General features: G+C 42.2%; 1 protein-coding gene across 1 annotated transcript in view; it reads right to left on the bottom strand.

Annotated features, from left to right (window-relative positions):
- RABGEF1 (RAB guanine nucleotide exchange factor 1) overlaps nucleotides 1–12,521 on the bottom strand; it is a 116,112-nt gene that overhangs the window by 75,270 nt on the left and 28,321 nt on the right. Inside the window, 2 exon segments of the mRNA XM_029613534.1 lie at nucleotides 4,082–4,251; nucleotides 5,733–5,918. Of these exon segments, the coding sequence (XP_029469394.1) occupies nucleotides 4,082–4,251; nucleotides 5,733–5,911 (349 nt within the window). The 5' untranslated portion in view covers nucleotides 5,912–5,918.

The raw sequence follows: 12,521 nt of genomic DNA, 5'->3' as shown, positions 1-12,521 counted from the left end.
AGGGGTATAAGGTGTGAACTAAAAAGGGTATTTTGCATGCTCAGCTACCCAGGAAGGTAGACTACAATGGACGAAGATGACAAAAATTGTCTTGGATAAGGAGTAATATCCTACAGGCAGTCAATGCTCAATGGTCAACAGCTGGATATATCCTTGGTAGTGTGGACAAGGTATAATGGGCAATTGGCTTTTTTCTGCTATATTATTATATCAGTGCTGCTTGTTGGTCTAGGCATATACTGGAAACAGATACAACTCCTTTCGTGAACCGAAATGCAGAGTTTTTGGATGGGGAAAAAACTGGAGTCTTTGTAGGATTAACAAAAATATGCTGCAATAGCAGAGCTGCCAAGTTACCCAGTTGCAGGAGGAAGATTTGAGGCCAGACCTCGATTTCTGACAACCCATTCTGATGCATTATGGGACCTGCAGCACTAATTTCAGTGAGTAAAATCAGGGACTACAAATACCACACTGCTTTGGGATGTATATTCAAAACCAGAACCAGCCAAGAAGCCTCACTCCTGGAACTGGGTAATGGCAGCTGTGCAGTAGATAAGTCTGAGACTTCATGGGCCTTTTCTTTCCTCCTTAGTGAAATAAGTAACATTTGTGATCTTAGTTAGCACATGACTGGTTGACAAGGAAAACTCAACTAAACAGGAGAATCAATGAGTCAATTTTGGGACGTACAGGGTTGTTTTTTTTGCAAACATACTGGAATGATTCATGAACTGTAGGAAAAGGGTAGAAGTCTGTTGGGGAAAAATCCTGCAAAGTTCTAAAATTCTGACTTTACAGATAAGTACTGCTTCAGTACCCCTATGGATGATGCAGATGAAAATATGATTATACTGATCAAATTATTCCATCTGTAGATTTCTTTAAACAGTAAATATTTTATACTAATGCACATTTCTTCTCCATTACTGTATTTTGCTATAAATGTGTGACTGGTCTTTAGAATTCTATGCAGTAAAAGCTAAAAAGTCTGTCTATAACACAGGAAGAGGCTTCCTACTGGTCAAAGCAAACCCTGGGAAATGAGCACACATCACACAAATGGTGCCCACAAGTCTGATTTGGGAAGCATGAGGTGCCCAACATGGTATGAAGTGCTTCTCTTCTCCTCCTCCTTCCAGTGAGAGGGAGATGTGGATTGCCTGAAGGGGGTAGATCGACCATTAGATGGGTGAGAGGGGTGTTGGAGGAGGAGCAGGGTGGAGTCTTGCCTGCTCCTGCTGCCCAGGTCAGACTTGCTGCTTGAACTGCACAGGACACTATAATGGCTAGAAGGCCAAGGTGCTCAAACCATGAATCTGACCCAGGCAGCAGAAGGAAACGCCACAAGAACAGCTTCCCTCCTCCTCCTCCTGCCAGATCAGATTGGCTGTGGGGAAAGTGATTTAAGTGTGTACTACACTGTAAAACATTTGAACCATAAAATCATCTCATAACATCCCTACCCTATTATCAAGCTTATCTGTTATGGACAACTTCTTATTTTGTGTTTAAGATTTATGGATGTCCAAATAAAAGGCAAAAGACAGTACATCATGATTTAGACCCGAATGAGCACTGTTGGCTTTTATGTGCACAGTTCCACTCGAAAAGTCTCCCTGTTGGTATTCAGAATCTCTGCCTTATCTTCCTGCAATTTAAAAACTTATTCTTCATCTCACTTTCAATTAGATCACAGCAGTACCCTTTAAATTTACACTGTCTAACATGAAAATGTTGGTTTTGATTTGTGAGGCATCCTAGACAAGGGGTATCCTACAGATAGTGAAATTAAATAATGATAGCTCATAAAGTGAAATCTGAGGCAGAGACCAATGCCTGTCACAAACTGCTGATTTTAAAATCTAATTAAAAGTATGTTTCATTAGATAGCCTGGACCCGAATGAAAATTTGAAGAATTTTATTAGCAAGCTGCCTCAGCACAAGTCATACCGTAGAACTTTTCTTTTCAACCTTGGGTTTCACATGCCCCTTGGAGCCAAGAGAGTCAGTGAATTACATTACCAGGAACTCAACTCAGCAAAGCATGATGTTAACCTATCCATGAAAGCACAAGTTCCATTCATAAGGGAATAAGACAATATTTGGTCCAATGCCTCTCGAGACCAAAAATATGCGGGCAGAACTATTCTCTGCTACAGCTTCAGAACCAGTAAACCGCTAATTTATATAAACTGAAAGTCATTCCCTTTCCCTCACATCTATTCCCCCCTTCTGTTCTTCCTCCTTTTGCCTTCTAAGTTCCTTCTCTCAGGACAGAGGAGCAGGGGAAAAGCTGCCAATACTGTGATTTCAGAAATTCTGCCAATTCAATCAAGCAGATCAGGATTCAAATTCTCTATGGCCGCATTCTCAATGGGGGAAAAAAGGAGAAATGGATTAAATGCAGATATTTATGTCAACAAAAGAAAAAGATACAAGGCGGGGTGTAAAAATTCCAGACACCAGACTCTCTCAGGCTTAAAATTTAGGCGTTGACACCTGATAGATGGGATGATGACTAATCCCCACTGGAGAGAGGGAAGAGTGCAGTGACAGCTGTTTGAGACCAAGCTAGGAGGAAAAATATGTGCGGTGCTGCTGGAGAGTCACAATGGCTACCAGCAGGAGAGAGGGAAGAAGCTGGTAAAAGAAATGTAAAAAGAATAAAATCCCAAAATACAAGAATATAAAAAGCAAAACAGTCAAAAAGACAGGGTGAAAAAAAAACAAACCTACTCTGGTTTGTTTTCTCCATTACTCAATTTTATGTATGTTTTTATATAATCCGCACTGTTCAGCTGTAGTGGATAACAAGTGCAATAAATAAATCTATATTTTTAGTTGGCATCCAAGTTTTATAAATATTTTTCCACCACTGAAAGGGTTAAGTTGCTTCTGAGGGTCATGAAACCTGCCTTGACTTCATGCACATCTTTTCCTATCAGATGCCGGAGGTCACAGGATGTCCCAAGAACTACACTGACCGGCTGATCCTATCAAGTATCAACCATTACACTCATTTGGCTCAAAAGATCTCAAATGCCGAACAAGCACCACAAAATGTTCTAACATGACAGAATGAAAAATGGTCATAGGTGTTTGCAAAATAGTTATATAATACACACTACATTGTATTAATTTTAGATACCATTGCATCACTCTCTCAAACAGAATTAGACAAACACCCACAGAGAGGTAAAGCCCTTCCAGTAATTGAGAGAGCAATTTTCAAAAGCTATTTACCCACGACAACTGACCGACCGTCTGAATATTGCCCCATTCCCTCCCTGCAGGTAAACGTACGCCCGTTAATCCACAATGCGCATAAATGTTACCAGCATTGAGCAAAGGCATTCGGGCAGGAAAGGCTACAACACAGAGCTTTGAATTTTCAAAACTACAGGCCTTGTTTGGAATGGAAACAAATATGCGCAGAAAGGACCGATGCAAATCTCTGCAGGTACCTCTCTGGTCCAGACAAGTCTCATAGAGAGAACTCGGCACTTTTTCTTTGAGAGTGGGTACAAAGTAAATTGCCCCCAAAAAAGCTGCTTGGGAACGTTTGTAAACTGAATGTTTCTAAAAGTGGCAGTGTAGCCTAGTGGTTAGAGTAGTGAGCTGCAAACCAGGGAAATCGGGGCTCAAATCCTGCTGCCGCTCCTTGTGACCTTGGGCATGTTGCTTGATCTTCCATTGCCTTGGGTACAAACTTTGCGCCTGATTTTCAAAAGCATTCACATGCTTAAAACTGGGTTTTGTGTGTGTACATAGGCTTTTGAAAATTGCCACAACATATACCATTGAATTCTCCATAGATTTTACCTGCATTAAACGGCTATTGAAAATTGCTACGATAGTATGTTACACTTACATGTGTAAATCCTTTGAAAATTGTGAGCCTTCTAGGAATAGGGAAATACCTACAGTACCTGATTGGTATTCATTTTGAAGTGCTAAAAGGCAGCATATAAATCAAATAAATAAATAAAAGCAATGCAAGACTTCCACATCAATACAGCATGGTATTCTCTATCCTATATGTTAAAAAAAGGGAGAGAGAATGGCAGACATGTTTACCTTTCTTAGGCAGCGTCCTGGAAGATGCACTGAAGAATTTTTTCACAGTGGTCACTTTCCGCGTCTTTTCATTTGTCTTCTTCTCTTCAAACTTTGAGAAGGTAAGCGACGGCTGTGCCCCTTGTGCCCCCTGACTGCTGGCATATGCCTCCTCTTCCTCCCGCTGCAGACTAGAAGAAGAATGCACAAGCTCAGCCTCTCAATTGCAGAATGAATTACAAATCCATCACATGACAGATTATCACTTGCCATTAATCATTGTAAGCCCTTGAACTATTCAGGCAATGCCAAAACAGTCTGTACTCCATAGATTCCGCTTTTTAAAATAATTGCAAATACTTCTTGAAATACAAGTTGGTCAAAAGAAAAAATAATTTTAAAAAAGCCCTTCTCTTTATAGTTTGTTTTTTTTAATTACAAAAAAAACTTTTTTATAGTTTTTGGAAATTCCTCCAACTAAGAATTCATGATGGTGGCAGTAGCTGGTATTCTCCCCCCTCACCTATCAAAACCTATGCTAGAGCAGCCATTTACAAGTTGTTAACAAGAGACACTGTGCCCTTTGTTCTTACTCACATTGGGGCAGATTTTAAAAGCCCTACACGCATAGGGGGGGTTACAAGCGCCGGGCCTATTTTCAAAAGACCGGCAGTGCGCATATGTCCCGGGGCAGGGCAGGGTGTGGGGGTGGCCAGAGGCCTCTGTAAGGCTGCTCGTCCGGCGTGCACAATTATGCCTGCCTCTGGCAGGCATAACTTTCACAACAAAAGTAAGGGGGGGGTTTTTTCCCCCGGCTGGGGGGCAGGAAGAAAGTTCCCTCCGAGGCCGCTCCGATTTCGGAGCGGCCTCGGAGGGAACAGGGAAAGCCAGCTGGTCTCCTTGAGGGCTCGGCACGCGCAAGTTGCACTAGTGTGCACCCCCTTGCGCGTGCCGACCCCTGATTTTATAACATGCGCGCGGCTGCGCGCACATGTTATAAAATCGGGCATACATTTGTGTGCGCCGGGTAGCGCGCACAACTCTAGGCCACTCGCGTAGGTTTTAAAATCTGCCCCATCGTTTCCTAACTTGCAATCATGCAAGGTTCACAAAAAAGTAAAAAAAAAAAAAAAAAAAGTGCTGGCATTTCAATGACTTAAAACTAACATACAACAACCATGCTATCAACATCACTTGTAAAACAAATGGCTCATTCCATGAGAGCTGGATTATTTATACATTAGAGATGGGCTAAAAAATATCACAACCTCATGAGACAAACTTTACCCACAATCTGGTTATTTGCCTGGGTACAGTGTTTATTGGGTCTGAAGGAGAGAACTCAAGGAACCAGGAAACAAACCACACAGTTCCTAATGACTAAATGTCACTTATTCCCAGATTTCTGTTGTGATTAAGCCAATCAATCTTGTCCACATCTGGATTTTGAACAGGATTTGCAAATGTTATCCAAAATCTCAATTTTGTGATCCATCTCAACTGAACATGAAAACATTCCATAAAATCCTGAAACTGAAAAATTCACGGCATGCTTTTCAGCTCTTTTTCCTTGAAATCATATAGCACTAATGCTAAATACAGCCATCTGATAATGCTAAAGAAACAGCTGCTGCTAATAGGACATTAACAGAAGAAGAAATGTGATTGTTACCGTTCTGCAAGCTCCCAGTCCTCCTGAATCTGCTTCTGTCTGGCTTTCTGATACTCTTCTCTCCAACACTTGGAGCAGAAGCCCTGCCATGCCGGGTTACCATAGTAACCACATCCTTTCTTACATAATAGATCGGACTGATCAACATGAATTCCTCTGCGTTCTGGCTTCGAGCTCATCTTATTTCTGGTGAAAGAAATTTAGAAAAACCTGTAAACAATGCGCTGTAGAAAAAGCATTTCAGGCAAACTAGATAACCAAAATGGAGATTGTTATTTAAAGGGAGAATCAGTAGCGGAGGCAAAGTGAAAAAAATGGTTCCACATGACATAGCAAACACCGAGCAGTCTCCGTTTAAGCACTCTATACAGTACTCCAATGTACCTAACAGCTGTTAATTACCATGCCCCTCATCTGTGGTGCCTATGAGCACATTTCAACAAACAGCACGGGGAAAGGATCTCAGGCCAGTCATCCGGGATCTAATTAAGAAGCCAAATCTTTAGAAAAAGAAAAGACCTTCCTTTCTGACACCTCAACTCCACACATATGTATTTTTTGTCGCTGGACACATCATGGGTACAGGAACTGCAGGCATCTAATCTGGGCACAGAACAACAGGTTACAAAGCTCTCCCCACTGATAGTCACACAACTGCTGTTTCATCGCAAACATCTCTGCAAAAGAGAATATTTTATTCCCTTCCAAAAACAGTTCTCATTTAGAGCATCTCAAGGACCTGGCAGGTGTGCCTTGAAATTTTCATCCAGCTAGCCGAACTGAGTTGAGGAGGCCTGAGCCAATGCTACTGTCCATGGCAAAGTCTTAGTGTAATCCTTCACCTCACAAGTCCTGGACTGAAGGATGTCCTCCTGCCGGCAGGGGGAGGCAACAAGCAGTGCTCACCTGCTGCTTCTGCTTCCTTCTCTGCTGGCTTTCATTTGAAATCGAAATTGCATGGGGCCCCGCAGTCTTGCGCGATCCGCTGACTCTGCACAGTTTTGGCTGTAGAAGGAAGCCGGCAGAGAAGGAAGAAGCAGTAGCAGGTAAGTGATGTCCGGATGAAATCTGCCCAGTGCATTTCAGAGAGAAAATATGAATGCTTCAGGGGGATGGAAAGAGAAGGTGATGTCAGAGGAGTAGGGGTGTAAAGGAAAAGTGGTAATGCCAGGGGAGGGAGTCAAGGGCGTGAGGAAAGAAAGGTGATGATGCCAAGGAATTGATGAAAGGAAGGTGTTAATGCCAGGGGGATGGCAAAATGGGAATATGATAGTGTGCCATGAAGTGAACCCTCCACTAGGCATGCCGCTGTTCTAAATTGAAAAAGGTGGGAAGCAATACCAGGCTGCCTTGGTGCACCTTACTCGTAAACATCAGTGCTTGCTACAAGTTTCAAAAACTTAGATCTGAGAATTAATTTTATTTATTTATTTTTATGTACCGATGTTCTTGTAAGAAATACAAATCACTCCGGTTTACATAAAAAACAGTGAAATGCCCTAAAAAGGGGAGGGGCTTTACATAGAACAATGGAACAAAATACCAATTAAACATAATAATAGTATAATATAGTATACAGTATAAATAAATAAATACAAGAAACATTTGAACTCAAAATCATAGAACAGTTGAAAAATCATAATAGTATAACTCAATGAGGTATCCCATAATTTGGGTTTATCATCGCGTCTAGGCAGCATTAAGTGTCTGGGAAGGCTTGGCGGAAAAGCCAGGTTTTTAGCTTTTTTTTTTTTTTTTTTTTTTAACTCTTGACATGGTTCAAGTCTTAGATCTGGGAGAAGGCCTTTAAAGGATGAAAGCAAAACAGTGTTCCACTAGATTCATTTAAAATCATGAACACACGATTAGAAGGGAACTGAAACGGAACATTTTATTTAATCCAAAATCTATAACAGGTTTCAGCTTTATCCAGCTCAGTTTTAAAAAGCAGACCTAAAATCTTCTCCCACTTGCTACAATCCTCAATTCTGCAGTGAGCAGAATTCTAAGTTTATAGTCTTTATTTTTGACCCAATAGTTTCTTCTTGTTCTTTTGTACTTCCAGTTGAACCGGACTCAAGACTGGGATCTGGCATCAGAAGTCTTCACCTGGAAACCAGGATTCCTTCCAGAACCCTGCAAGCTTGGGCCTTAAATCCAGGCCACCAGGTGCCATCCTTCTATAATGACCCTGGGGCTGTGAATACTTGCCTCTGCAATCTCCCCAGCCCTAGCCGATCCAGGGAGCAGAAGACCCAGGATAAAACTGGGGACCTTCCATATGCCAGTGTACAGCACTTGCTACCTGAGTCTCCAGGTTGGACTAAGTTTAAATATTCTCTATTTGCAATAATACTCTGTTAACTATAAAATCTCAAATTCATGCCTTTTGTGTTCCAAGACAGGAAGCTGGCTCAATATCTTTTGTCCAATTAAAAATTAAGAACACAGGGGGAAGTGACGTCACTCCCTGCAAATGGTCGCATAGTCTGAGAGCTCCTTGTAGCTTTTAAATATAAATCTGTTATTTTGTCTACAGTACTCCAATTGCATCAGAAATGATAGCAAGAGGTAGCGCTGCGAATTGCAAGCCGAAGAAAAGCAATAGATCTCGCTGAATTCTCCTATACAGGAGGCGAGCCGCGAGAAAAAGAAGTGGGCAACACCGATACAGTCGGAATACAACTAGATCCTAAGATGGCAGCAGAACCAGGAGTAGAGAGTGGTGGCGAACAGGGCCCCACTAGAGAAGAATTCAAGGCCTAGTTCTGCGACTTGAAAGATATCGCAGCGGTGAAAGGAGAAATACAAGCGGTGGTAGGAGACCTTCTCAGAGATGTTGACGATATGGGACAGAGAGTGCATGAATTAGAACAAGCAGCAGAGGATCAGATAGCAATGATGGCACAGGAGGCTAAAGATATCCTCCACCTGAAACAGTCATCGGAGGAGTTCCTATCGAAGCTCGAGGATCTAGAAAATAGATCCCGACGAAATTATCTCTGGATCAAAGGGGGTCATAGAAGTGGAAGAAAACACGGACTACATAAAGCTGGTACAGTCCATATGCAAAGCAATTCTCAATGCTGATTCTGGGGACGTTCTGGAAAAGCCGGTGCAAATTGATCGAGCGCACAGGGCGCTGAGCAAGATCATTAACAACCAACCCCGGGACATTACAGCATGTATACATGATTTCCCGATAAAAAATGCTATAATACATTTGATCAATGTTGTTGATAGCATATTGATATTATATGATGGCTAATGCATATGTTGTCATTATGCTAACATTAATAAAAATTTAAATAAAATAAATTAAGAATATACAGATCTCAGGCTCAATGCAAATGAATACATGTTCAAATAGATTGATGTTTGATTTTCAGCTATCAGAAAGGAAAGAATTACAATTAGCTTAAGATAAATGTGCACTGCATGCATGATTTAACTAAAAACCTTATGAAATAGTCTGCACAATCAAGATTGGATTAAAAACAAAATAACATTGAATAGTCTTAAATGGGGTATCCTAACACATAGGCCTAAGTTCTAGAAAAACAGGCAACACTGACAACTGTGGATTCCAGAACGGCAATGAGCAACCTTCCCGCATGTACAAGTGGGCAAAATACTTTCTAGTGTGGTGTTCTGCCATTTTTAATACTGCCTTTCATTCACTTTAAAAAGTACCACAATAACTTACTACTATTCAATAATTTAGAAACTGCTGAGACAAAAGAGAAGAAAGGAATAAATAAATAAGTAGCACGCATCCCAACACTCATGTTAAGATATCTGAAGGACAAATTTAATGGCGGCTCAGAAGCTTTTAATTTAACAGATCGCATACCAATGTTTCTATGTACACAAACTAATACATTGCTCTCTTCTTCTACGGCAGGGGGAAATGTGGAAAACAGGATTTGCATTCAGACAACCACCAACAAGGACTGAACGTCACCATCTGGGTAATCAAATAAGCATGAGGGTAGCTTGCTTATTTCAGCGGTTACTACCCTAAACCAATTAAGTCTGATACATCACTTTGAATACATATACAGCACTGCTCTTTACTTCAAAGATAGGGGGAAATGTGGAAAACAGGTTTTACATTCAGACAATATCTAACAAGGCATTGATCTGTGCAGTCTGGGTAACCAAATATCGGGGTAACTTGCTTGATGTGGAGGTTACTACCCTTAACCATTAAGCCTTATGCTCATCTTTGATGCAACTCCAACATTACTCTCTGCATCAATGACAGGGGATGGCAGGAAATTTGAATCAAACAGTTACCAACAAGGGCCCTTAACTTGGTGGTTGATGAAACAGATAAGTATGGGAAAATAAGTGTGGGAGTTTGCTGGGCAGACTGGATGGGCCAACTGGCCTTTTTCTGCCATCATTTCTATGTTTCTATCTTATCTCCAGACAATAAAAGTGGACAACCACCATGAATTATGGGAGGGAAGACATAATACATGAAGCTTAACAAAATGAAACAAAAACACAAATACAATATTCAGCAGTCTTGTTGGGCTGTATAATATTTCCAATAATGGTCCCAAATACCATCATATTAAACTTCTGACCCTTCAGGAGGTATCTCAGTCTTTCAATACCAGCGATCTCTCTAATTTGTGCCCTCCAGTAATTTATGCCTGTGTTAAATTTCCATGTGGTAGCAATTGTAAATTGGGCAGCAAAGAACAGCTGGGACACCAACTCCTTATGTCTAACACAGATCCCCATCCTCCTATCCAAAAGATCAAGGCTCTCGACAAGGGAAAAGGACAGTCAAGAATATCTGAGACTTCTTATGTCACAGCTCACCAAAATTAACTCCAGGGCACTCCCACCATATGTGCAAGTATGTAACTAACGCACCACATCTCCTCCAAAAACAGCAAAGTGACATGATGCATGGTATGCCCTGTGAAACAGCGTAATCATCAGCTCAACTCTTAGCACAAATGGAACTTTTATGGGCAGAAATCCACAATTATTTCCAGTCATTATATGAAAGGGAAAGATTCAGGTCATTATTCCATTTAACTATTAAACGGGCATCCATACTCGCCCCCAACTTAGCCAACAAACTTCCCTTGTAAATATTAGAGATCCCTCAGGATTTAGCCCCCAAATCAACAAAGAAAGATTCTATGCAGGTGTCTGAGTGGGGTGAGAAATATTAACCGTTCTAGACCACTGCGTAGCTGAAGATATAAAGCCAAAGATCCGTCCTCCAGTTCAAATTGGAGAAATTACTTACCTGATAATTTTGTTTTCCTTAGTGTAGACAGATGGACTCAGGATCAATGGGTATAGTGTACTCCTGATAGCAGTTGGAGACGGATCAGATTTCAATCTGACGTCAGCCCTAGTACATATACACCTGCAGGAAGTGCAGCTCTTCAGTATTCTCCTCGAAAAGCATTGTGAATATATGTATTACTGAATAACTTGAATAACGTGATTAACTTTATAACTTGATTAACTTAATAAATTTGAACCGGTTGAATTGGTTATAGCTGGAGACCACCAGTGCCCTCAACTGAGAAAAGTCGACACTCGGTAGGATGGGTGTCCTAGCTGAAGGAAAGCATGGCTTACCCGTGAATCCCCCGAGAAGTCCCTGAGTATCAGCAGCCGTGGGTGGGATGCTGAGTCCATCTGTCTACTAAGGAAAACAAAATTATCAGGTAAGTAATTTCTCCATTTCCTAGGGTGTAGCAGATAGACTCAGGACGAATGGGATGTATAAAAGCTACTCCCGAACCAGGTGGGAGGCTGCCCGTGACCCACTTAGTACTGCCCTTGCAAATGCTGTGTCCTCCCGAGCCTGAACATCCAGGCGGTAAAACCTGGAGAAGGTGTGGATGGAGGACCATGTCGCCGCCCTGCAGATCTTGGCAGGTGACAGCATCTTGGTTTCCGCCCAGGACACTGCCTGGGCTCTAGTAGAATGGACCTTGTCTTATAAAGGCGGTGGCTTGGCTGCTTCTATGTAGGCCGCCTCGATGACTTCTTTGATCCAACGAGCTATGGCTGCTCGCGAGGCCACTTCTCCTTGCTTCTTCCCGCTGTGAAGGATGAATAGATGGTCCATCTTTCGTACGGATTCCGACCTTTCCAGATATCTGACTAGGAGCCTGCAAACATTGAGATGGTGTAGACTTTGAACCTCTTCCGAATTCTTATGCTCATCTGGCAATGGTAGCGAGATGGTTTGGTTGAGATGGAAATGAGACACCACTTTGGGGAGGAACGACGGAACTGTGCGTAACTGGATGGTTCCCGATGTGAGTCTGAGGAACGGCTCTCGGCAGGACAGTGCTTGTAGCTCGGACATACGACGGGCCGAACAGAATGCCAGCAGGAAGGCAGTCTTCAGTGTTAACAGTCGGAGAGACAGGCCGCGGAGAGGTCTGAAGGAGGTTCCTGCTAGGAAATCTAGGACCAGGTTGAGGTTCCAAAGAGGCACCAGCCACTTCAGGGGTGGTCAGATCTGCTTGACTCCTTTCAGAAAGCGGGAGACATCCAGGTGAGAGGCTATGCTGCCACTCTCGCTCTTGGTTCTGTAGCATGACAATGGGGCCACCTGTACCTTGGAGTTGAGAGACAATCCCTTCTGTAGGCCATTCTGCAGGAATTCCAAAATCGCAGGAATTTTGACCGAGCGTGGTATGATGTCGTGGTCCTCGCACTAGTCTTCGAATCCTCTCCAAATCCTTATGTATGTTAGGGATGTGGAGAACTTGCGTGCTTGGAGTAGGGTGTCAATTA

The sequence above is a fragment of the Rhinatrema bivittatum genome, chromosome 8, assembly GCF_901001135.1.
Source record: "Rhinatrema bivittatum chromosome 8, aRhiBiv1.1, whole genome shotgun sequence".
NCBI classification, from domain to species: domain Eukaryota; kingdom Metazoa; phylum Chordata; class Amphibia; order Gymnophiona; family Rhinatrematidae; genus Rhinatrema; species Rhinatrema bivittatum.
This window is presented reverse-complemented; position numbering and strand designations above follow the sequence as displayed.